The sequence below is a fragment of the Electrophorus electricus genome, chromosome 5 (genome assembly GCF_013358815.1).
Source record: "Electrophorus electricus isolate fEleEle1 chromosome 5, fEleEle1.pri, whole genome shotgun sequence".
NCBI classification, from domain to species: domain Eukaryota; kingdom Metazoa; phylum Chordata; class Actinopteri; order Gymnotiformes; family Gymnotidae; genus Electrophorus; species Electrophorus electricus.
In genome coordinates this window covers 23,270,056-23,297,208 of record NC_049539.1, presented here as the reverse complement: position 1 = coordinate 23,297,208, position 27,153 = coordinate 23,270,056, and the positions used below count along the sequence as shown (strand labels likewise).

General features: G+C 44.7%; 1 protein-coding gene across 1 annotated transcript; it reads left to right on the top strand.

Moving 5' to 3' along the window:
• Positions 1-152: 152 nt before the first annotated feature.
• On the top strand, positions 153-26,611 carry sh2b3 (SH2B adaptor protein 3). Its single transcript, XM_035526190.1, has 8 exons — positions 153-497; positions 7,384-8,346; positions 18,112-18,213; positions 18,410-18,507; positions 20,691-20,773; positions 21,295-21,509; positions 21,915-22,086; positions 23,106-26,611. Exons 2-8 carry the CDS (start codon positions 7,411-7,413, stop codon positions 23,486-23,488), a joined length of 1,989 nt encoding a protein of 662 aa, XP_035382083.1. The 5' UTR covers positions 153-497; positions 7,384-7,410; the 3' UTR covers positions 23,489-26,611.
• The last annotated feature ends 542 nt before the right edge of the window (positions 26,612-27,153 follow it).

The window sequence follows — 27,153 nt, the reverse complement described above, 5'->3', positions numbered from 1 at the left end:
GCATTTGAAACTTAACATCGAGCGTTTTGTCAAAGGCACGTGAAGCAAGAGCTATTAAAAGTTTCCAAAGGCGCTTAACGAGTATAAATCCGTGAGAATAAAAGTCTCATTCTCTTCATTTGACGTATTAAAGTAATTTTATTAAAGCAATTTTCTAAATATATGTATTTTACGATTATTAAAGTTTAAGTTTAGCAGTTGAGGTTCAATGGGTGTGCCTAAGATGAATCTGATGATACTGTGCAATAACTGCTGATTTGAGCAGCCTAAATAAATAAATAAATAACCGCGCGTGGCTTTTATTTTGGCGGAACGCTTCTCCTCTTGGTGCCACACAGTCTTGTGTCGTTGCATGTTGTCGCCGCTTTCGTCAGAAGGGTTGTTATTTGTATTTTTTTTTTTTTTTCCGCGCGTTGGGTTCCTTCCTGAAAGTCGCGCACGGCTGTTGTTGCACGCGTCCAACATGACTGAGAGCGTGACGGGCGACGGGCTGGCAGGTAACTGATGTTGTGCGTCTTGAGGCGTCTGCTCGGCTCGGACGTGCGACTCGGCTGACTGAGAAGTTGGCCCGGGTCTCTGGGGACAGAGGTTTCTTGCTCTTTTGTAGATAACGGAGAGCGCGGGTGTCCAGGAGTCTCCCGACTCCGCTTTCCAGGAGCGTGCTAAAGAACACACGCGCTACAAAGACCGCGCAGCGGTCTCGGGGTTTTGTCCCAGTATCGTTTGCTACCCGGACGGCAGTGCGGTGTTGTTTTATTTATTTAATTTGTTGTGCCAAGTAGTTAAAAAGTTGTTGCATAACGATTAAACGGACCCCGACGGCTGATATATTTAAAGGGCATGCGCTCGCCTGGCGAAAGATTTGCGAAGTACGTAGCAATTCTCAGAAAACGCGCGTCACATCCACGCGGCGGGGCGCGCGGGCGCTCGGTGCGCGTCTCGCGTCGGTCGCTGCAGCGGGCCGGTGTTTTAAACCACACGTTTGCGTTTGACCTTTCTTCCTTTTGAATGGCTGCGAAAAGTTATTGTATTAGTTTCCCCTTTTCATATTCATGTGGGTCGTATAGGCTGGTTAGTGTTTATTATATCTGCGCTAGTGTTGCTCTACCCGCCGTTAACATGGTGCAGCTCTTAAACCGTTACGTCCAAGTTGATTAGTTTAATTGTCGCCCTGAAGAGAGAGATCTGTAAGATTGCTTCAAGGAGAGAGATTATTCACTTTAGTCTGTGATTTTAGAACAGCAAAGACGTGACCGATCTCGAGGGGTTAGGCTCAGTCGACCCGCTTTGCGTTTTTGCGTGTTAGTCACCAGCGCTCGAATTGTAGAGTTATTTACAAGAAGTTCTTTCATAATTCGTCGCACACAGGTCGTGAGGAATCACCCAGCCTGTCTTTGACATCCTTCTCTGAGTATAATGACTTATTCAGACTTGAGTGTAGGGATCTTGACTGGTTCACTAATAGTGCGTGCCTGTGTTTTGCACAGGTGGGTGTGGTTCTCCAAAAATCTACCCATTTGATGCTGTTATGGTACATATTTGAATAAAGATTCCTCTGGCTGGTTAATTCGTATGGCTGAGTAGTTTGTTTGGATATTTCTCCATAGTTTAGTAGCAGATCTGAGTCCTGTAATGTGGTTGGCAGATTTCTAAGCTACCCCATTCACGACACAGCACGTCCTGTTGGTGGCGCTACACACAGACTCTGTTGCACCATGGGAAGGTGGACATGGAGCTCAGTATAGCTGCAAAAGAGCAGTTCTGTTTTTCTTTTTAAAAAAATATTTATTTTTATTTTTTTGTCATAAATTGTGTGTGGGTGAGTGTTTGAGATGTAGCCAAAGCCTTTAGAAGATGGGAGCTCAGGGCATTGGGGTCAGGGATCAGATACTCCCTCTCCACCCACACCACATGTAGTGCTTGGCTTCTGGTTTTGTAGTTTGTAAAGGACAGGCTGACCGTGGTGGCGTATCAGGGTTGTCTTCCAGAATCAGAACCTCCATTACAGAGTCCATCAAGGAAGGTGATTTCTCAACAGAAGATGAGTCAAGACGTATGAATTCTGATTATTTATGCATATGTGTGTGTTATGTGTATGTTAAGTTAAAATAATGGGTGACTGCCCACCTGCTGTGTTTGTCAGGGAGTGAGAGATACGAGACTACAGAAGTGAAACGGGAAGATTTCAGACACATCGTCACTTCACAGTTATTTATCTTCACAGAAATTGTGTGTGTGTGTGCGTGCGCGCGCGCGTAGTCAAGTGCATGATCTGCTTGCGTGTGTTGTGAAAAAGATCTTTTATGAGAACTGCATATGGATGATTTAAAAATTTAATAGGTCTGTGTTCTCACCTCTCTACCCACCCTCTATCTGTTTCTCCCACCCACTCACGCACGCACATGCACACACACACACGTGCGTGTGTGCATACACACGGAAAGCAAATATTTTGAATTCTAACATGAAAGGTGTTTTGAGAATTGATTATTAAGATTATGAAGTATACATTATACATTACTTTCTCCAGCAAACCATTTGTACACAAACACGCGCCACCATTAGTCACGGTTCGCCCTCAAAGCCGCTGGTGTGTGTGTGTGTGTGTGTGTGTGTGTGTGTGTGTGTGTGTGTGTGTGTGTGTGTGTGTCCCTCTCTGAATGAGAGGAAAGGAGGAGAGTGGGAGACAGAAGAGCAGTGGAGGGAGGGACTGTTTGCACAACCAGGAGGGTTAAATAAGTGAAACACAAAGGAGGCACATTTAGTGTGTTTGTGTGCGCATGTGGACTTGGTGCAGATGCAGGATGTAGCAGACAGTCCCTGCAGTTTTGCATGTGTAAATGTTGTGACACTGCTCTCACACTGCTGGAATTCTCTCTCTCTCTCTCACACACACACACGTGCACACACACAAAAACACTGCTAGAATATTCTGTTACACAAACACACACGCACACACATACTACTGGAGTACACACACAATTTACAAGGAGCTCTTCCCACAGACAACCACCCCAGGGGGCTTTATACATCTATTCTGAGATATTCTCATTCTCTCTCTCTCTCTCATCGGCTGTGTTTAGTGCTGGGGAAGGTAGAGAGGGAGCTTGTGTGGAAAGCAATGGGCACACACAATGTGAGCAGTATGGCTGGCCAACTCGGAGGAAGTGTGACGCACACACACACAATAGAGGGGGGAAAAAAGTCTCCACAGCTGTGTGTGTGTGTGTGTGTGTGTGAGAGAAAAGACCTCAGTTCAGTGTACGTGTAAACCTTTCGGTTGGTGTGATCTGGCTGTCGGTGTGTGTGCCTGCCTGGATGGATGGATGGTGCGTGAGCCACATCTGCCCATTATAGCCCTGGCACAGAGAAACCAACCTGTGGGCACCACCACCCAGGAGTGGATTCTACCCCCTGCACCCTTCACCTACTGCCTTCACTGCACATTCTTCATGCTTCATATGTGCTGGACTACAGCTGTACCAGCGCTTCCGCATCCCTTCCCTCTGTTCGTTCCTTCAGGCATCAGTGTCCCATGCACGACAAATGGCCCCTGCTGCGCTGGTCTGGTGATTTTAGAGCTGTGAAAACATCTTCACATTTAGGCTTTGGTTATGCCCACACACTGGTGACGTCTGAGTGTGAGCGGTATGTGTGTGTGTGTGTGTGTGTGTGTGTGTGTGTGTGTGTGTGTGTGTGTGTGTGAGAGAGAGAGAGAGAGAGAGAGAGAGATTTGAGAACAGTGTGTGTGTGTGTGTGTGTGTGTGTGTGTGTGTGTGTGTGTGTGTGTGTGTGTGTGTGTGTGTTGCTAAGGCAGGGCTGGGTTTCCTGTCTCTGTGACCACTGCCTCCTGCTCTCTCTCTCTCCCTCTCTCCCTCTAACTCTCTCTCTCTCACTCTCTCTCTCACACACACACACACACACACACACACTCTCACTCACAAAGATATGCATGCCTCTCTCTCATGCAAACACATGTATACTGCTTCTCTTCAACACACACACACACACACACAATTTATCTTCATCTGTCTCTGTCTCTTACACAAAACATACACAACCTACACAATGCATAATAACACAAATATCCCCTTAGAGGGCAAAAACACACAAATTGCCTGAGGTAACTACTGTTGCTGTGGCAACATTTAAAGACAAATGTTTGTCATTTTTTTTCCTGTTAGCTTGCAGAAGTAAGGAATACCCATAACGCCTGTAATGACCCTTCAACTTCACTTGAAATGTGAAAATGAGAAAGACCAAAAATGCCACTGTTTGACAAAACTACCCTTGCTCATCCTGCAGAACAAGTCTCACTGTGTGTGTGTGTGTGTGTGTGTATGTGTATGTGTGTGGTTGTTTATGTGTGGGTATGTGTGTCAAATTGTTTACACTAATATCAACACAAATAAGGCCTTCCACTAAGGACTTCCTCTTCACATGGTTCTGATCTTGAGCGCTGCAGGTCCTGCTCTCTTCTGCTACAGCTCGGTCCTGCTGTGCACGGGTCCTGAAGGTCCTGTTCTCTGCTGTGGTATACAAGTACACTGTTTCAGTTCTGCCAGGACAGTTTGCTGAACTGACTGAGTTTTGGAGTTGGCACTGCGGTGCACGTGGGAAATGGCAGTGTGCTCAAAACATATGTTTTGACTTTCTGTGCATGTAAAACCCACTCGGGACTCAGGTTGGGGGAAGGGCAGAGCAGGTGAGAATCGGGATTAAAGAGACGGGACGAGCAAGAGCCGTGCGGAAGGAGAGAAAGATTTGGGGTTTAGAGATAAGAGCGCAAAAGAGGAACTAAAAGGGAAGGAGGAGCGTACGTGTGGGAGCGACAGAGGAAGTGATGTTGATGGGGAGGACATTTCTGCTGAGTCATGCTTGGCCTGGATGTGCTGATAGAAGTTATGGCTGTGTGGGGCCAGGGAAGGGGCGAGCACACAGCACGCACGCGCACGTACGCCGCTGTGCGGCTCACGCACGCGCACGTACGCCGCTGTGCGGCTCACGCACGCGCATGTACGCCTCTACATGCGTGCGTGCATGCGGGCAGGCGAGTGTGCACCAAACCTTCGTGCATTCGCGTGACCTCGTAGTGTGGTTTGTGTTTGTCCCATACTGGATACTATACTGTATACCACTACGGAGACCAGTATGCACTATACAATGTGTCGCAGGCTAGGTTGGCTATGTTTGAAATATTGGTGTGTTAGTGTGTATGTTGCTAGCAGTCTCTTTATTAACAATCTGATCCACATAAAGTTTAGTGTGTGAGCGTGCACTTGTGTTGACACTGAGAAGGGTTTTTTTCTGTATGTAGGTTAATGCTTCCTGTTATCAGATAAGAGAGCATGAGTGAGCACCGGAGAGGCTCTCCTCCTCCTCCTCTCATGTCCTCGGACATTTTCTCCACGATTCCTCACCCCTCGCTTGTCACAGTGGGGAGAGACGGCGGGGCCCTTAAGAAAGGAGCGGAGACTTGACCAGCACAGATGTTTTGCTCCATCACACTGGTCCAGCCAAGTCAAAACTGTTCTCAGATCAGAGAGCTCATGGGTCATCAAGAGAGAACATCAGCGGTTCTCAGTACTCAGCAGTAACCACTGACGAGCCTTCTCTGGGTTCACACCCTCATACGAGTCAAACCACCACTGCTTATACCTGTAGGCTTGGTGCCAGTGCTGTGTTGGAAACGGCCTGCATGCTACTCACACACTGTCTGTGCCCCAGATCACTATAGTGTGTGCAGCACACAACCAAATAGAATTTGTTCAGCACGTGAAAAATACTGTGGGTGAAGTACCACACCGCCCAAATATTCCAAAATGTGACCAGAGCTGTCTTCGTGGTGTACTGCATCCCGTTATGCAACAGCTTACGGAAAATCTTTCACAAGATGTTGTATGGTTTTTGTTTGTCACATACTGAATACTATACTATATGCTACTACAGGGACAATTATGCAGTGTATAATGTGCAGTAGGCTATGTGGTCTGAGTTTGAAATATAGATGAATGCTGATTACTGCTAAGGGAATGTTAATGACAGGCACACAAGCTGTAAGGCTGCACTCAGGATTCATACAGCCAGAGTAAATGTGCTAGGATGAGCAGATTTGTAGATGAATGGTGTAAATGATAAATCATGTGAATGGTCGGTATCTGTGTGGGGACTTCCTTAATCTAGCAAATAGTGTTTGATTCATTCATTACATCAAAGATTCTTCCCCATGATGCTTCTGTTCTATGACTGGTTTGTGAAGTAACTTCAGACACATTACCCATTTACTTCCTCCCAGCGTGTGTGCGTGTATGTATGTGTGGACAGAGATCTCAGTGTATGTGTGTGTATGTGAGTCATCATAATACAAGCTGAGTTCAGCTGTGCGTGATGCAGAGATCTGTGTGTGATTTTGTGGCCACAGAAACTGCTGACTGAATTCCTGTGCATTCTTCGAGAGTTGGAGGGGCTGGGGGCATCTTCACCATCGTCACTTCATTCTGTGTCATTCTATGTCTCCATGGGGTCTGTGCTAGTCTGGTGTGACAGCCTTACAGAAGGGCGCTCGAGGTTGCGCTAAGTAGCATTACCTAGCTCACAAGCTAAGTTGTGTTTAATATCTTGTTTATGGCTAATGTGAGCTAGCTGTGTATGTTTAGTTATGGGCATAGAAGTTAGTTAGCTAGGAACTAGCCTGCTGAGCCATCTTTTGAAAGGAGCCATGCCCAGATGGTCCCCCTGTGAAATGAATTGGGTAGCTAGCTAACTAACTGCGGCAATCGGAAACGAGCCCACTTTGCTGAGCTAAAACCTCTTAGTAATGATTAAAAAATACTTTTCCTTTAATTTCAATTTGGCACCTAAGTAACAGCCAAATGAGACTCGGGTAGGAGGGTGTATGAGATTTCAGCCAGTGTAACAGGTTATGGGTGGGCCAGCACAGTCTTTACACCAGACACGGTAACCCATTTAAAATTTGGTGCCATGTTGGAAGTTCTGCCCAGCTCGTCAGCGCTTGTTTGAGAGATCCGGCTGGTATGCTGCACGCTCCACTGGTGTGCCGGCAGATGACGCTGGTAAGGTCAGAGGTGAACCCAACACTGAACTGAAGCCGTATGAGTGGGGCAGGGCTAATACACACACACACACACACACACACACCAGGGCGCTGTCTTGCTGGGTCATGGGCTTTAAACACTGCTGGTGTGTGTGTGTGATGCATTTCCGATCCTGTGATGCTGCTGGGTCAGTTTTCTAAATTTCTGATTTATAACAAAATGAAACCTTGCAGTATTAGTGCTCTGTAATTCTCTTCCTTCCTCTCTCTCACTCGCTCTCTCTCTCTCTCTCTCTCTCTCTCTCTCTCTGTGTGTCCCTTGAACGCAGTGTTCCTCAGCTGTGCTGGTTACTGCAATGAATGGTAACACTATCCAGCAGCCCGCGAGCAGCAGTGCGCTGCCCATAGCTCCCCCTTATGGCTGGACGGAGTTCTGCGAGTTGCATGCGAGCGCGACAGCACGAGAGCTGGCACAGCAGTACCTGTGCTTCGCCCGGGCCCACCACCCGCACGATGTCGTCCCTCCGGAGAGCTTCAGCAGGCACTTCAGCACCCTCTTCCAGCGGCACTTCAGTAGGGAGGTGGCCAAGGAGACCCCACCCCCCGCCCCACCCCCTGCGCCGATGCCCGTGACCGGCCGCCTACGCCTTGCCTCCTTTTCGGGGGCGCTCGACTACCGGGAGGCGGGGCAGCCGAGAGGCGGGGCCTTGTTTGCCGTTCTGGCACACAAACCGGACGTGGTGGGTGGGGCCAGGGAGCAGGAGCAGCTGCTGCGCTGTGCGCCCAATGACACTACAAATCGCACGCCTGTCCACAACTTGGAGCCGGAGCCTGCGGAACGTCGCACACCCTCGCCACTGCCCTCCCCTGCCGGCGTCAATCACTTCTCCGTCAGTCAGATGCGGCAGAGCGTCCGCCGGCTCTTCAAGAAACGCCCTCTCCCTGACGGCTCCGCCCACAGCTGCTCCGGAGATGAATCAGAAAGAAAGGGCGGGGCCTCGGGAACAGCGGAAAACACTCCTCCACCTCGGCCTCACACTCCCCCGGCGGCGGCCTCCGGCGGCCTTTGGAGAGGAGAGGTGCTGCTGAACCGTTTGGGTCTGGGCAGACTGCGTTCCCTCAGAACCAGGAAGCATCGACAGGAAGCAGACAGCGCCTGGAAGGAAGGGCAGCTCCGCTACCTGGTGGTGGACGACACTATCTCCGACACGCCCCCAAACTGGGCCCGCTGCCGCCTACTGGTCAGGAGGACCAGCGACAGGTTCCAGCTGGAGCTTTACGACCCACCCAAGGTAGGAGGGAAACGGAGAGAGAAGTCTGTCTCACCACACCATCCACGCATATGCTCACACTCACACACCTGGTTGCAAAGTCCAGCTCACTAACGAGGTTCACATAGCTCAGCATAACAGCTCTCTTCTGCTTTTGGCCAGGTCCACAAACACACCAAGTCCGGACAGTGTGTGCAGTGTTAGAGGCGCTGGGTGTGGTGTTATGGGTAGTGTGTGGTGTTGGGGTGGTCTGTGTAGTGTTTGGCTTGGATGGCTCTGATTGGTCAGTCTCTCAGGTGGTAAGTGCTTGGTGGCTGTTGGATGTTGAGCCTGCTGGGGCAGTTCTAAGGTCTGTTTACTGCAGTTTGTTTTGTGGAGTTGCCTGAAATGTGACAAGTTAAATAAATGGGAATGAGTGGAATTTGTGTTAACGAGTGCAATGACAAATCTGGTGTCAGTGTGTCTGCCACACACCAAAGCAAATATAGTTAGAATGTTTTTCTATTCTCTCTGTCTCTCTGTTTCTTGAACTTGTATAACTGCTGGGCTCAGAGGGTCATTTCAACAGCCAATCAGATGTCTATCTGTGTGAGGTCATGGCCAGATCAGTCAGCTGGTTGGGAGCTGAGGGATCGAGGCAGTGCTGTGGTCCTGGTGTGAGTACCCATATAAGGCAAAGGTCCCAGGCAACAGCTGAGAGCTGCTCCAAGCTCCCAGGCCTACTCCGGTCCTTCTGAGAGTAAAGATTGACAGCCCAGATCTTTCCTTACTTAGAGCACAACTTGGCTTATGCATGGCTTCAAGCTCTCATACACATCTGCATATGTGTCCGAGTATGCACGTGTGTGTGTGTGTGTGTGTGTGTGTGTGTGTGTGTGTGTGTGTGTGTGTGTGTGTGTGAGTGAGAGAGAGAGAGCCAGGCTCATGCCCAGTCTGTTCTGGGTGCGTTGTGTCTGCCCTTGCTCTGCGTGTCTGACGCTGGCAGCAGACGGGTGAGCTGCTTCCTCCCTACTGATCTGGATACGGCCCAGTGGCCCAGTGGCTGTGGCTCTGCCAGAGAGAAGAGGGGGTTGGGCACTGGTCCCGAGTCAGCCCCGGAACACAGCAGCACACAGAGGAAGCTGCTGTGAGCCTGATAATTTGCTGTGCGTGAGAGAGTGTGCTGCAGGGAAGTCCTAACTCTGCCTTCAGAACGGCCTGCACCCCAACGATAAACAACTGTGATTATCTGCTGGGAGATGTCACAGAACTGTCCTGTCCTTATCATGTCAGAGCTGAAGGTTTGACCATTAAACACCAAAGTTGAAGGTTTGACCATTAAACACCATAGCAGTGGCTGTTTTGGGCTTTAGCCTGTAGTGGAGCTGGAACTCCACCCCTGTGGCGGAGCTGGAACTCTGCCCCCATGGGGAGCTACACCACCATTAGCACTGACTCAGTTCAGCATTTCTGCAACAATGGCTGAAGCTGATCACAAGAATTGTTTAGTTTGTGCAAAATCAAATCATTATATCTGAATGGCATATCTGCTGATTTTACTGGCTGGAGTTACTCTGGCTAGAGTTCACTGGGCTCAGAGATGGCAAGCTGGGCTCTGTGACCTTTGCCCTGATACACTGGAGGTCACTGCTTGGAGAAAGAGTCATCAAATGACTAACCATGAGCGAGTGCCATTAGAGGAGAACTGCTGTGTCTGGGTGCGCTCAGATCAGCACTCTGACAGATATGTTCCACAATGCGTCTTACTCGCTCAGCAGGTTTACAATTTATGGTGAACTTGTTAATTTGATTTCCTGTAGATTCTTGTACCTGAGTCATTACTTCTGATATTCTGTTGGTTACAACAGTTTTGTCACATTCAAAATTCCTGCAAATTGCACAGGCGATAAAGCAAGATGAATGTGGAGAATTTTTGTTTTATTTATTTGTTGGAAAACTATCAAACTTCTTTGACTGTGGGCGGATGGTGGATGGAGAATTTGCTTAATGGGTCCTGCAGGAAACCACTGCCATGGGAAAGAGCTGGAATAAACGACATTCATTCATCCACTAACTGCACTCTCTCACTTAGCTACGTACATGCTACAACACTGGCACTAAATGTGTCATTTCTGAATAATGTGTAGAGATGTGTGTGTGTGTGTGTGTGTGTGTGTGTGTGAGATTGTATGTCTAACTTGTGTCTTTACTATCCAATCACACATCTCACCATGTGCTACTTCCACCAAGCTTTGGACATAAGTAGTAACAAAAGTTGACCATGACAAATTTGGGTCAAAAACTAGTCTTCATTAATGAATGAAAGATTTCTAACTAATTGCAAGTATCTTGTAGAGACTTTAGTAGCAGTCCAGAGTAGACAGCTGGTTTTCCTGTTGTCCTGGTGGGACATCCAGGTGTCCTAGTGCCACAGTAACGCACCCTGCCTTCCTAATCTGTGTGTCCTGGTATCCTGGCCTGCTGGTATCCGAGCATTCTGACAGGACATGTCCTGGTGCCTCATGGTTCTGCTATCCTGGATAGGCTCCAGAGGGAACAGAGAGCCCTGCAGATGGGCCCTGGCCTGACGCCAGCTGCAGAGCTTTTAAAGGGGTTGGAGGTGGAGATGGCAGACAGCCTGGGTGGGGCTCCGAGCCAGCGGTACTGATGATGCATGCTTGAGTAATGTTCCTACAGAAGCAGTGTTATGCTTACTGCTTTAAGGAGATGTTAATGTCATTAGCTGATAAACATTTAACAGCTCATTTGCAGTTCAGTGAAATTCAAAAAAGGTTTGTTTCCAAGGCTCTTCTGTTTTCTTTCTGATGATTGTAAGCAGTCTGATGGAAAATACTTATGATTCTAGAAAACCACATACTTACATCTGCTGTGTGTTAAAGCCCTATTCTACACACACATATATACACACACACACACACACACACACACATACAGCTTGAGGAGGAGCTTAACAAGCAGCCACTGACTAACTAGGTGCGCACATACACACACACACAGGCTCGCTCTCTCTCTCTCTTTCACACATACACACACACAGAGTCATTTGAAGCTTCGTCCACCCCACAGCAAGGAGATTTCACACATGGCCTTACAGAGCATGTCCTCCTGTCCTGACATCTCTACAGGCCTGGGAGGAAATCTTCCTGTCTTCATGCTGGGCTTTCCACAGGGTTTTTTTTCATGGTAAGATTTCCTAAGGGCGAAGAGCAGGGAGATACTGAATGGTTGCTTTTGTTCAGGCGTTGTTGATTAGTACTGCTTAACAAGTAGCTTAACTGTTACCAGTCATTTGTAGTCCCCTGGTTGGATATGGTGGGGACCAACAATCCATTCATCAATAAAGATAATATCATAATATTATATATCATAATGGCATAATAATAATTATGAATTATATTCATAATACACATAATCAGAATTATATTACTAATATAATAATGTACTACAGTGTAATAAGAGTTTTATATTTTGTTTAGTGTTTCATCTTATTTAATTTTATTTATTGTTTCTAGTCTAATATTATTAACTCTGAAACTCTTAAATGCATTTGTAATATTTTCCCTTTGAATGCAGTAATGCTTGTGTAAATTACAGAGAGAAATAACCACATAATTTGCTCTGACTCAGTCTGAAAACTGAGAAATGAAGATTGGGAGACTTTGAAGATCGCAATGTCTTCTGTTCCTCTGACTAAATCAAGCAGGCCTGCTTTACCTCGCTGATAACATCTCCACATATTGATATCTAGGCCACAGTTTCAATTTCCATCAGTCAAAATGGAATCGCCCACATCCCCATTTCCACAAAAGCACCGCGACTGTCAACACCAAGAATTCTGTCACATAGCCATGTGACACATGTGTACCATTCGCACACAAGATAAGGCAATATGACCGAAACAAATATTTTTCATCATATTCATATAACACACACACACACACACACACACACACACACACACACACACACACACAAATATCTCATTTCATTTATGAAAAATCAGTAATGCCTAGCAGTAGTGTCACACAGGACAACTGTGTCAGATACGTCTGTGAAATACTTCACTTTAGTCTGTTACCTATGAAATGAGCACATTAAAATGATCAGTACAGGTGGTCAGTCTACAGCACTGAGCAGGAACCACATGACTGCTGGCACTTCAGTCAGGCAGACAGTGGGCGAGGTTACAGCTGACCACTCCCACAGCTAGCCATCTAAAAGTGTCTAAATTGGGCTTGTTTCAGTTAAATTATTAACAATAGCAATGAAAAGATTTAACAGTTCTAAGAGACAGAGAGAGACAGACAGACAGCATGTGCTTGTTGCTTTGTGAGTTAAAAGTTTGAAGTGGCTTATCAAAGAGATGCATAACAGGTTCTACTCGGGGAGATTTTTGTTTACATTTTAAAAAAAACCCTGTTATGTGGAAAATGTATATCTTCTCAATCATTTGTGTGTGTGTGTGTGTGAGAGAGAGAGAGAGAGAGTTTCAGCAATGTGTGTGTGTGTGAGAGGGTACTCCAGCTGTGTATGTTTACATGCATGTATTTGTGTGTGATTTAGCTGAGTGGAGATGATGGGTGTGTGTGAATCTCTCTTTCTCTCTCTCTCTCTCTCTCTCTTAACCTCACTGTTCTCACAGTGACCACACAGTCAGGATGGTGGATATATTCCTCTAATTCATATTCTCTGTTTAGGGCCCGGCGGGTCGGTTTTGGTGCCGTTGTCCCAGTGTTCCAGACAGACTTCTTTACTTTGTGCGATCATTTGGTAACTGATTGGACTGGTTTACGCAGTGCTGGGCTGAGGTTTCTGCATGTTATGGGTCAGTAGGTTAGTTAGTCTCAGTACCAGCTGACAGACGGGACTGGGTTTAGGGTTTCATACTGGAGTTTAGATGCAGCCAAAAGTTTAGAGATCTTTTATGAATGTAAAATAAATGGAAATCAGCCTAATAAACATAATTAAAACATAATTAAATATAATTAAAACCCCCGACTGGTTTTGTGATATACAAGAATACTTCATCCTTCATACTACAGGTACTGGGCTTATTACCTGTACGTTATATTCGGATTTATTTGACTATATCCACATAACATCGGTGTCACATGGTAGTTAACGGTGCGGAAGGCTAACACGACTCACCGGGGTTATATGCGATTATAGCTGTATACAAAATTATAACAGGGTCTTCGTGATAAGCTCTGAAAACCCTTCTGACCCTTTTATGCACTTTACTATGAAGCGGCTCTCTTTGGTGCGTTCACAAAAGGAAAATATTGAGGTATATCGAAAATTGCCGTTAGTGTAAACCTTCTCCTTGGTCATCATCACCATCATCAGCAGCAGCAGTTCATCTGCGTAGAGCAGGTCCTTACATCTGTGTTGTTTAGGGTGAGCTTACGCATTTATTATTCAAATATATAGATCTGATGATATGATGTATGCTTTACCTCCTACACGTTTTAGAATTCGATAAGAGTCCAGTATGCCAAAAATAAATAAATAAATAAATAAATATATATATAATTTTCTTTTTCTCTCTCTCTCTCTCTCTCTCTCTCTCTCTCTCTCTCTTGTACATATTGAGGTTTAAACTATACCTGGATCCACTGCCTTGGTAATTCTGAGTTTTGAGGTCTGACTGCACACACACACATACACTAAAGTCATATCTTAATGCTCACAGAGGTTGACTGAGCATCCTGTTTACAGGCTACAGAAGGTGAACCACAACACCTAGAGAGAGAGAGACACACACACACACACAGAGAGAGGCTCTCACACAGTCACACGCTTACCCTCACACACACACACACACATGACTCTTGAGCCTGTCAGGCTGAGCTACTTCGTGCTTCAGCCTGGTTTTAACATCGTCGTTCTTTCTCTTTATTTTTGTGCTCCCTCGCTCCTTTACCTCTCAATGTAGTGGAAGAAACAAAAGACCTGTTGTTCTTTTCAGAGCTGTGCCTGGGGTCTGAGACAGAGGGAGAGAAGATGAAGGGAGAGGGAGGTTGAGAAGGAGAGAGTGAGAAGAAGAGAGCTGGAGGGAGACAGAAAGAAATGAGAAAGGGAGAGAGAAACTTATTGAATGTGGTATAAGGAGGAGGAACATACAGTATTATAAAAACAATGTACCCAAACAACCAATGTGCCATTAAGATTGGGAATAAACAGAGTTCTTCAGTTTCAATGTGGTGTGAGGCAAGGATGCCTGCTGTCACCGCCCTCTTCAACATCTATATCAACCAATCCGCTACATCACTCTATCAAACTCCACAAACTTACTTTACCCAACTCCACCATTAAACTTATTTTTTTTGCAGATAATCTGGTTCTTTTGTGTCCAACATAGGAGGGTCTACAGCAGTACTTAGACACACTAAACGTGTTAGAGCTGCGCCCTGACTATTAACCCTCAAAAAAGCCAGATAGTAAATATTCCAGAAAGAATCAAGGTGTTGGGGAGATCAGTCCAAATTCACCAGAGGAACAACCAAATTCCAGCTAAATATTATACACATATCAGTTTGAAAATCAGTTCATCTTGTAATTTCAACTTGGCTGTGAACTCTATTATGCAAGAAATGTTAAGTGCAAGAAATGTTAAGACTTCAATGAGACAGATTTGTTTTCATATATATATATATATATATATATATACACACACACACACAACTCTCTCTCTCTGACTCACACACACAAATGATTGAGTAGATATACATTTTCCACATAAAAACACTTAAAAAAACAGTGCATACCATGTAAGCAAAAATCTCCCCGAGTAGAACCTGTTATGCATCTCTTTGATAAGCCACTTCAAACCTTTAACTCACAAAGCAACAAGCACATGCTGTCTGTCTGTCTCTCTGTCTGCCTGTCTCTCTCCTTCCATCATTTATAGAGGTTTATTGGCATGATTGATTATGGTGTTGCAAAAGCAGTATAAAAGTTAAGTGACATTTAGAATGTATGAAAATAAACAATAAATAATAAATAAAAACAACAACAAAAACATTACATTTACATAAATAAATGAATGAACCAGCAGAAAGCCATACCTACACTGTGCGTGTGAGTGTGTGAGTGAGTATAAGTGTGTGTGTGTGTGTGTGTGTGTGTGTGTGTGTGTGTGTGTGTGTGTAAAACGAAGTATCCTGGAGAGGAGGTAGCATCTTTCCTCTCCATCCTTAAACAAAGCGGAGACAGACTTCAACGCTGTGGGGACAGTTTCTACTTCCTCTCCCAGTAGAACAGAATGTTCCTCAGAGTCATCAAGAAAACTTAACACTCTTCAGTTTCTGAATTTTTTAAAGAATGTATTACTTATTAATTTTGGGCAATATATTAAAAAAATGCTTTTACTCTTGTTTTCCATTAGATCAGTCCCTGCATTCTCTCTCTCTCTCCCCCAACGCTTTCTCATTTCTTCTCTCTCTCTCCCTCCTCATCAGCTTTCTCTCGTTTTCCCCTTTTCCTGCCGCTTTCTATCCATCTCTATTCTCACTCTCTCCATCACACTCTCTCTCCTGCTCTGAACAGATTAACGGGTCTTTTGTTCTGCTACGGCGAGAGAGGTAAAGGAGTGAGGGAGAAAATAAAGAGAAAGAAAGAGATGTAAAACCCAGGCTGAAGCACGAAGGTGTCAGCCAGTAGTAGTAGTATTATAGTGGTATACTAGTAGCTCAGCCTGACAGGCTCAAGAGTCGTGTGTGTGTGTATATATAACTGTGTGTGTGTAATGGTGAGCGGACGCGTGTGCAGAGAACAGCGAGACTTGTTATGCGCAAATCCAAAATCGGAGTCCTTGGAGTAGTCCAGGGTCATATAGCCAACACGGAGAGTATGAGTATGAGGATGCACAAAACAAGGGCTAGGATAAAGGAACCAAAGGCACACGAAGGTAAACTGGGGAATCAGGCCATAACAAAGATGCTAGGAAGAGCTAAGGCTAACAAACACGAAGGCTAGAAGGAACATGTAGGCACGGAGTACAAAACTTACAAACATGCAGATACAGACATGCACAGCCATCATGAACACAATGAACAGCCCAAAACACAGGGAATCGGACATGGTTTAAATACATAAATCGGACATGGTTTAAATACGTAAATTTAAGGTTGGGGCGAGGGACGGAGAAAACTAAACTACGGCAAGGAACCAAAATACACAAGACAGGGAAAACATGGAAGCTGGGAGGGACTAACCATGATGGTGTAACCGTGTTAGCGTGTATTTGTGTGGGTGTATGTGTGTGTGTAACTGTGTGCCATCATCACACACTAAACATGTATGTAGCATATGACCTTGGCAGCTGTAGTGCTTTTTAAAATTGCCAGTTTTAACGTGATTTCACATTGGCAGTGAAGTCTGAGTATTGTTGGAGGTCCTGCCTCTATGTTACCCATGATGTCAATATTACTGTTGTATAGTGAAGTCTGAGTATTGTTGGAGGTCCTGCCTCTATATTAATAATGACGTCAGTATTACTGTAGTATAGTGAAGTCTGAGTGGTATTTAGTGTTTGTTCAGGTGATGGTTTCTGCTGTGAGACATCATTTTCACCAGCAACCAAACTTGTGACAGCATTCAGGGGTAAGATGGTAAAACACTGAACAAGATCCAGATTTCTTCACATCATTTTATAGATCTAAAATATTGAACTTAAAATTTAGACATTACATTAATCAGAATACTCAGTGTTACTAATGGTTATTTATTTATTTAATATATTCATTTATTTCCCCTCTCACGAACAGCCTAAATCTGTGAAAAAGAAAAGAAAATGTAGCTGGAGCTCAGAATGCAGGGCACGGTGACTCATTTGATGAGGAGCAGATGAGTGTGTGTTTCAGTTAAATTGTGTGTGTGAGCGTTTTTGTCCATGAGAGTGTGTTTCAGCTGAATCACAGCAGCCTTTACTGTATGAAGCCCCACTCTCCTGCACACGATTTTCTACTACATGCCTGTAGTTTCTGTATATGTGTGTGTTTGTGTGAGATTTGTCAGTTATGAGTGTATGTGACTGAGTTCGAGGAACACTGACAGAAATCTAAACTTCAAAACGGGATATGAAATTTTAGCCGATTTATGGTTAAGGCTGGGAGAATTGCTCTCAAATACATATCACACACACACAGAATTGTAGTGTGCGCGCGTGTGTGTGTGCACGTGTGTGTGCACGTGTGCATATGTGAAGAGGGTTCTATGTAATCATTCAGCATTTTCTAGAACTCTGAAAAGGAAATGGAAGTGATTCTAATGTGAACATTAGACAGTTAGAAGAACCAGCCACTGTGCGTGTGTGTCTGTGCATTCAAGAATGTGTGTCCATGTGTGTACATGTATATGAATATGCATGCATGTGTGTGTGTCTACGTGTGTATGCTTGTGTGTGTATATAGATATGGTTGTGTGTGTGTGTGTTTAATTCTCTGTAGGTGTGTGTATATGTTTGGTTTGCTGGTTCAGTGCGAGTGTTTCATAGGACTGCTCTTGGCTGTTGTGGTGCGCTGTATTCTGCTGCTGTGCTCAACAGTGCCCTCTACAGCTGCTCCCAAGCACATCTGCTTGGTTTTATGGTTTATTTTGGCTCAGGTGATGCTTTTCTCAGTTTCTGGCCTGTTCTCACTGTAGATAGCCCTTTAACAGGTGTGGAGCATAAAACAGGTTTTATCTGTTTTAATATCTGCAGGTCTGATGGAAATGACAAAACATCACTGGACAGATGGATAGATTATTGTTCTGGCAGTTAAACACTGTGTGTGTATGTTTCAGGGTTCAAGTCCAAAGCTTAAAGCACGATGTTCTGACATACGGGAGATTCGACGCTGTAATCGACTAGAGATGCCAGATAACATAAACACATTTGTAGTAAAGGTGAGACATACGCACACACACACGTGCGTGCGCACACACACACACCCACGCATGCACGTACACACACACATACACACACACACACTCATGCAGTCTTTTCTTGTGCTTGCCTTTTTATTTAAATCTTTTATCACTTTATCTTCTCCTGCCTCCCTCTCCCTCTATCTCTTTCTCTCTATCCATCCCTCCATCTCAGGTTAATCATTGCTCTGGCAGTAGTTTTATATTTGAAGCAGATGATGAGCAACAGGTAAACTCCTGGACTTCAGAGCTCAGAGGGCATATCACCGCAAGGTGAGACTGTGTGTGGATATGTGTGTGTGTGCATGTGTTGCTTATAGCTTAAGGCTGTGTCTGTGCTTTGTCGAATGTATGTTTGTCAGTGTGAATACTGTACATTTGTTTATCATCTATTGGCATTCTGGGGTGTTTTAGTGCATGTGTTTGCGTGTGTGTGTGCGCATGCATGCGTGTGTATGTGCGTGTGTGCATGCGTGCATGTGTTTTTAAGTGTGTTTGTGTGCGCGCGTGCGTGTATGCATGTGTGTGTGAGGAAGTGAGGAGGTTTTCTCTGAATGGGAGTCTCAGGACCTTTTATATTTCTGCAGATGTCAGGAATTCTCAGCAGTCTAGGTTTCCCTAAGTCACACGCACACACACACACACACACACACACACACACGCACACACACACACACACGCACGCATGCATGCACGCGCGCGCACACACACACACACACTCTTGATTAGTGCACAATGTAGTTTATGTATTTTGTTCTAAATTATTTAAGAACGTTTTGTTCCAACATTTAGATACATAGGCTAATTCTCATTTTTGGACTTTTTATGATAAAGTATTGTTTATTAGCTTGAGTTTAACCACATATCTTTAATGTAGTTACTTTTGTAAACACATGGTGTGAATTTGTGTGTATGTATATGTGTGCACACGTGTGTGTGTGTGTGTGTGTGTGTGTGTGTGTAGTGTTTCATTTCCTGTTGGTAGTACTGAGAAGTGATGCTGTGGAGTTGTATCTAGGCAGTGTACTGGTGGGGGAGCAGTCTTCCTGTTACCCTGATTACCAAGAACCCGAAGAACTTAACTCAGCACCTTCTCCCCTGCGTCCTTCCCTCCAGCCAGTCGCTCTCGCTTTGACTATGCCGCTGCACGTCTGCATGCATGTGTGTTCACAACAGAAAAAGAAAGAGGTTGTGTGTGCGTGTGTGTGTGTATTACATACAATAACATTTTGCTTTTTTCCAAGAATTACAAGAATCACTTCCTGACTCAGAAACTTTTGTGCTTTGCAACTTCCTCTATAGCCAGGAGTCTCTCTCTCTTTCTCTTTTTCTTTCTCCCCTCTATCTTTCTTAATCCTCTGTCCATTTCTTTCTCTTTCTTCTTATCTCCTCCCTCTCTTTCACCAGTCTCTCATTTCTCTCTCAGCCCTCTCTCCATCTTTCTCCCCCTCCCCCTCGTTTTGTTCGTCCATGCACCTCTGCGACTCCGCGTGTGATAAAGCTCTCTGTTGTCTTCTTCCTCTGATGAGAAGAAACCTGGGGAGAGTCCAGAATGAATGCAGGAAGCAACTGGAAGATCTGACACGGCCCCACAGCTTTAAAGGACACCCATATTATAGTCATAACAGCGTGTCAGGGATTAGTTTATTACTCCAGGTATCATGCTAGATTCATGTGTAATGTGTATTTGGGTGTTGAAAATGTCCTAAATAAATTAGGAGGGGACTACTTAGTTATTTACCAGGTAAACAGTCCTGGTAATATAAAGTCCTAGAGGAACAGTGTAAAATACATTTGTATGATGCCAAGTGTTACAATTAACATCCAGCATTTACCTGGCACTTTTTTCCAAAGCAACTTACAGTTATGACTGAGTACAACTTGAGCAATTGAGGGTTAAGGCCCTTGCTCTGGGGCCCAACAGTGGCAACTTGGCAGTGGTGGGGTTTGAACCAGATACCTTCTGATTACAAGTCAAGTACCTTAACCACTGCACTACCACTGGCCTGCAACTTGACCAGCGTCATCTGGATGAGGTCCTAATATGATAATGAGTTTATTGGCTTATTTGCATGTTTGCTCACTGGTTTGCTCAAACTCATGGAAACCAATCACAATTTCAATAGGTGCTCTTTGTGAGAGATGAGGTCATGATTGGGTAGAGTAAATATCACATAAGTGAAGGGCCCATCAGTTTGCATTGAAAGGGCAACTAAAATGTTAAATGCATGTGGATATTAGAAAGTCACCAATAATTACTTGTTTGTACATTTGTGCTGTGCTGGTACATGCATGCTGTGCATGTGTGCTGTGTTGTGTACAACTGTGTTATTTCTATAGCTTAACTGGAGCTTTAAAATGCTAAAATACATTGAAGAGTTACATACAACTTGACGTATGTATGAACCCACATCCTTACAAGTTGTAAAAACAAACGTGTGTTTGTGTGCTGATAGTGTGGATCCAGAGCCTCCTTGTTTTCCTGTGAATGATTCTGTAGCCACGGTGCGAAGGGAGAGCACTGAATCTGGAAGCCAAGGTGATGCGTATGCACACACACTCTCTCACACACACGTGCACACTTGCACAAATATATGCACACACACGCATGCATACACAAACACACGCACACACACATACATTGCACTTATACATGCATGCATGCACGCGCACACGCACACACACACACACACACACACACACACACACACATATATATATATATATATATATACACACACACACACACACACACACACACACACACACACACACACACACACACACACACATATATATATATATATATATATATATATATATATATATATATATACACACACACACACACACACACACACATACATACATACATGCGCATACACCCACCCACCCAAACTTGTGCATGCATTGACATGCACACACATGGAGACACACCCACAAACTGCACCACACATGCACACATTATGTATATCAAATTTTGCTCGTTGAAAGCAATTAAAACGTATTTATTTATTTGCTGTTGTGATTAACTGTATTGGATGACCTCTTGACCTCTAGGCTCTCCAGGCTTTGTTCTGGCAGAGCAGGCGTACCATAAAACAGACCACTTCCTGTCCTCCTACCCATGGTTCCACGGGCCCATATCACGCGTGCGTGCCGCAAACCTGGTGCAGCATGCTGGGGTCGGCGGTCATGGCAACTTCCTGGTCCGACAGAGTGAGACACGGAGGGGAGACTATGTCCTCACCTTCAACTACCAGGGCAAGGCCAAGGTAGACTCATCACCAAGGAAATGTGTGCTTGTTGACACAAACCCATTCATGTATTTATCTGGTGTATTTAGCCTTTCAGAGGCAGCAGGGTATCCCTTAAATACTTGTCCGTAAGAAAGGCTCTAAATGTCATGCTCCTATTTTAAGGAAGAAGGCCATATATGATGTATGCTCTGTTTTCAGCACAGGAAGACACGTCACCCATTAGTCACACGTTCTTTCACTTAAACTGAAATTTGTTCACCATCTGAAACCAAGAATGTATGAGTTAACATACTGCACTGTCTCTCTCTCTCTGCCTCTCTCTCTGTCTCTCTCTCTCTGTCTCGCTCTCTCTCTCTCTCTCTATGCTCCTAATCCCCTTCCTCGTCACCCAAACCCCTCCCCTCCCGGCCCCTCCCCCAGCACTTGCGACTCTCTCTGACGGAGTGGGGCCAGTGTCGTGTGCAGCACCTCCGTTTTCGCTCGGTCATGGACATGCTCGTCCACTTCCGTGTCTGTCCAATCCCACTCGAGTGCGGGACAGCATGTGACGTCCTGTTGGCCAGTTATGTGCTGGCTACTCCCACCTACTCAGGTAACTGAAGCTACTGAATCATTAGAAAACGTTTATTCAGTCGATCACATAATAGGACCATTGATCAGTCAGACGTGGTTTCATTAGTGCCATTAAATCAGAGTTGCGCTCTATCACAGGGGAAGTTTGGCTGAGGAGCTTTCAGGTAGTTCCACACAGGTTGCACTGTTGGACAATATTTTTCAGTACATGTACAGTTGTTAACTGAATGGTTTGACTCTGTGGGCACGACTTCAGTTACAGACAGGCTACACACAGTGTCAGTGTTACTCACTTTCTAGACATTATGTCAAGCTAGCACTGCGGCTGAAGTCCTCTGACTGGGGTTTTCTGGAACTCAGTGCAGTGCAGATGATCTGCTCCTTTTGCAAAGTCTGTGTGTGTGTGTATCTGTATGTGTTTCAAAATCTTTAATTGAAACAAATTCAAAATCAGATTTCCAAGAGCGTTTTGGACAGGTGCGTGCTATTAGATGTGCGTACACACACACACACACACACACACACACACACACACACACACACATACAAACACAGACTCTCAGTAGGATCTGTTTCCCTCTCAGCTTCTTAGAGGCATGAGAGAAACAAACACACACACTTAAACACTCACATGCACAGAAAATCACATATCTATGTATGCACAATACACCCACCCACCCACCCACACCCTTTTTTGTCTGTCTGAGGTTTATCTGATGAATATACCTTTGCAGGTGTGACAAAGCCAGTACTTGTTGTGTAACAAAGCCTCAGCTAATCACTGGCCCACAGACTAGTTTGGGGAAAAAGTTTTTGTACCCTTTAAGTGAATTAGATTAGGAACAATTTTTTTTTGCTTTTTCTTAAGTAAGCAACGCCCCCTGTAGGTCAAGCAGAGTAATGCTGTTTAAAGAGTATAAAGAGGAAGTGAGCTCACAAAATGAGAAAACACAGCAAAGGGCTCAAACATGCTGATGAGCAGATGCAGCCATGGTCATGCTTTGTGGCACTAACGGGTCCATGTTCTCTCTCTTTCAGGTCACTGCTCCGCTCTGGGTTCTCCGGTGCTGGTTCCTTTCTCTCGCTGCAGCTCTGAGCCCAGCCTTGCTCACTGCAGCCTGGACCCTGTCACTCCACCGGACCCGTCCAGCGCGCCGCCTGCTGGAGCCCACCCTGGAGCCTCCGCTTCCAACGCCCTCGCCTTCCGTTCACCCCTCCCTTTACTGCCCAACCACCCCACCCCCGCGCCTGTCCCTGGCCCCGTCCTGCTCCGCCGTAGTGAGTCGGTAGGCCGTAGAACTCTCCTCCGGCACCCAAACCCCCTCCCTCCACTGCTCCACAATCGGGACTCAGATTACGAACTTGATCCGTCAGATAGGGGGCGCAAGAGAGCCATCGACAATCAGTATATGTTTTACTGAAGGAGAAAAACCGAGAGAGAGAAGCTAGGTCCTGCCAGAACACTCATACAGCTCTCCACAGCCATTGTGTGTTACCCCCACTGGCAGGCAGAAGAGAAGCCAGCAGATTCTCTGGTGTGAGCAGATGAAGGAAGAGAGAGGGTCTGTATCTGTTCCCTTCTCAACGCCTTTCCTCTTGCCACCATGACACGGGGTTCTGTGTGAGAGCCCCCTGCAGCAAGAGGAATTGGTGCAAAAAGCCCTCAGCAAATCTGAACAGCTACAGGAATCCATATTCCACAGTTCATTGCGTCGGATGGTCGACTGGAAAGTCACTTGTAGTCACTTGTAGCAGGGTGAAGTTCAGACAGGTCAAGACAGTCGAAAGAATGCTGGTCACACACACACACACACACACACACACACACACACACACACACACACACACACACACACACACACACCTGTGTACTGTGAGCAAGCTATCATGCCAGACACAATCTTCCACTTGCTTCAGTAGGAAGTCTGACAGCCATGTCCTTTTTGAATGTATTTTTTATTAAATAGACACTCCAGAGGCAGGTCTTTTCACTGCAAACAAACAAGCACCAGCAGAAGTGCCCAGCTCATGATTGGCTTGGTGTGGTGTTGCCATGTGTGATTGTAGGGTTCTCTGTTGAATGGTCTTCCCAATTCCTGGCTCATTTGGCGCATATGTAGTTTTTCTGGAATATTTTAAAGCTAGCTCTCTTGAATGGCTGAAATTTGTTGGTGTTTCTTTGATAGTGTGGCAGACCACTGAGTGAGAGTATTATGTATGTGACAGAGACAGCAATAATCTCCAGGGTGACCACCCAGAAATCCTGGTCCCCAGAAACCTCAGTCCCCAGAGAACCCTGATCCCCAGAAACAGCAGCATGCCAGCACAATTCTGTCCTGGCTTCCACACACCATAGTGGATTTTTAAAAAATTGGTTTAAAACATATTCTAAATAAAATTTGTAGAATTGGTCACTAGAAGCAAGAAAACATATGATGGCACATGTTCCATGTGTAAATCAGAAAATAGTTTTGTATGGTATGGCTTGTTCTTACTTAATCAATTGAGGAAAATGTGGGTGTTCTTTTGTAAAATAGTGGGGATTCATTTTACACAGTGTCATTATTCCATTAAACTTAAAAACAAGATTAAGCAACAAGGAAGCATTTCTGATATACACTTTTGCTTAAGTTGCCAGTCTAATATATTATGAAGGAAGAATATAACATTAAGAAAATGTTTGTAGTTATTTCAGATATGTATCCCCTTAAGACAAGTGTCATGAAACTGGCATTTTTCAGTTTGAAGTTCTGAACTTTAAAAGTTCACTGTTCATTGCATCTACCTAAAGACCAAATGAGCAGGTTGTACAGTGCAGCTGCAGATGGAAGTGGAAATCAAACCAATGTGTGCAAACATTTTTTATAAACCATTCCCATGCCAGCAGCCACAAGTGCCTGTTCAAAGATTACTGTCCAACACACACACACACACACACACACACACACACACACACACCTACCTTAAAAATATATATTTTAATGTTTAGTTAAAGACATTGCGCTTTGAGCAAGAAACATTTTGATTGGGAGAACAAATATATACCACCAAATTGTCATAAGCTTGTAGATGTGGTCACACACACACACACACACACACACACAAATTGTTGTAAACTGGTATATGTGGTCATGTGGCACAGGTGAATGAAGCAGATGATAGGATGTTCATTCCTGTAATTGTCGGACTTGAGATGTTGGAATGCTCTAATGTTCCAAATGCTGTGAATGGTGCTTTCCAACAAAGTTCCTAGCCATCAAAAAAAAAAAAAAAAAAAAGCCAAAATTATTAAGATCTGACCATGGTCCACAGGTAAACTGATATACTAATACTTACCTCTGTCATTTTTAGAATTAATTTTCTGTGTTTTAAGTGTTGAAGTTGTTAGGTCATTGAGATCATAAACCTGTTGTTTTCTAACACACATACACAGACACCACACATTCAATCTCAACTCCTGTGGTTCATAGCACTCAGCTATGATATCACAATAGTGAAAAACAAACTGAAAGCAGGTAGCTTTGACTTTAGTTTTAAAGCCTTTAGAAAACCTTTTAAAAAGAATTTAATTTATTCATATTCTTCACTTTGTCTTTCAACATATGGATTAGCCGAGTGTCACAGAAGCGGAAAGATCAGACCACGTAGCATGCGCTTCTTTCAGGCTATACTTTTCTTTATATCCAATCCGCTGTAGAGTACGTGGTCATGCGCAGGAAGACACAAAGTGACAATCTTGATAACTGCTGGTTTTCATGTTGCTCCCATAGGTTACATTATTGTTAGTCACATTAACATTTTTGGCTTGTTTGCCCCTTGGTAGCGGTGGAGGTGTGTACTATAGCAAACACCAGCGCCCCCTTCTGGGAGAGAGACCAGCTCTGCCAAAGAATTTTTAAAAAATGTTTAAATCCGTTTGTGATTTGGAAACCATTTGGCTAAGTAAGCAAACTATGCAATGCAAAAGTCACAACTCACAATGGTTCTGCGATTCAGCTGTGCAGTAGAAAGCAACGGTATCCCTCTCACTCCTCGCTTGCTCTTCTCTCCTGAGTGGTGGGCATGGTGTTCCAAAAAATGCTGTCAATGTGAAAATTATTGCACCAGTATTTTTCAGCATTCTGGGGAATAGTTCACGCTGATCCACTCACTGCCATGCTTTCAGAAGCCCATGGTTCTCATCTGCTTAGTGTATGGGTCTGGAGTGTAAGCCTGCACTTTTTGCAGGGTATATGATCAAGCACTGACTTTTCTCAATATAGCTATGACACGGAATCCTTTATAATGCCTCTTGATGGTGTTAATTGACGTTACCATTTTAATTGACATGTTACCATGTTTTGTTTTGTTTTATTCTGTATGAATGGAAAAGCCAACTGTAGACATTATTCACTACCTCGCAATGCATTATGGACTGTGCGTTCCAGGTGGGCTGTTTGCTGATTGGGTGAGATGGAAATGAATCTCCTCTCCTCTGAATGGATTTTCATTACAACTGATGTATGATGTGTTAATATTTTCAGATAAAATAATTTCTTAAATCATTGTGCTGCTTTGCAAAGTCATTTTAAAACACTTTATACACAAAATAATAGATGATTTATAAATCTGATTTGTGTGTATGATTTGATTCGTGTGTATATGTATATGCATACAAATTGAATTTCACATGCCTAACAAAGACCACCAGCACAGGGAGACTCCTTCATTGTTTTTGCAGTAATATTTCATTCTGCCCCATACTGTGCCAGACGTCTTCAGTCTGGTCCTCAAGCCAGTCCACATTTTACTTCTGCCCTAGTCCCATTCCCAACTCACTCTGTTTAGTGATGCCTGTCTCTGGTTATGATGTGTTCTGGAATGAAAATCTGGAAACCGAGGCTCCTAGTGGACTGAATTAGGAATCTCCAGCGAGTGCATCTCAAGTAGTTTGCACTCACGGGGTCAGTTTTAGCTCTTTTGTGGACTCTTCCTGATGGAGCCCACTGAAGGCAGACTGCAACTGATCAGTGGGTGTGATGTGATCTGCCTGTGGGAGGAAGGCCCAGGCCAACAACTCCTGCCCCACACATGGAACATTCTATTG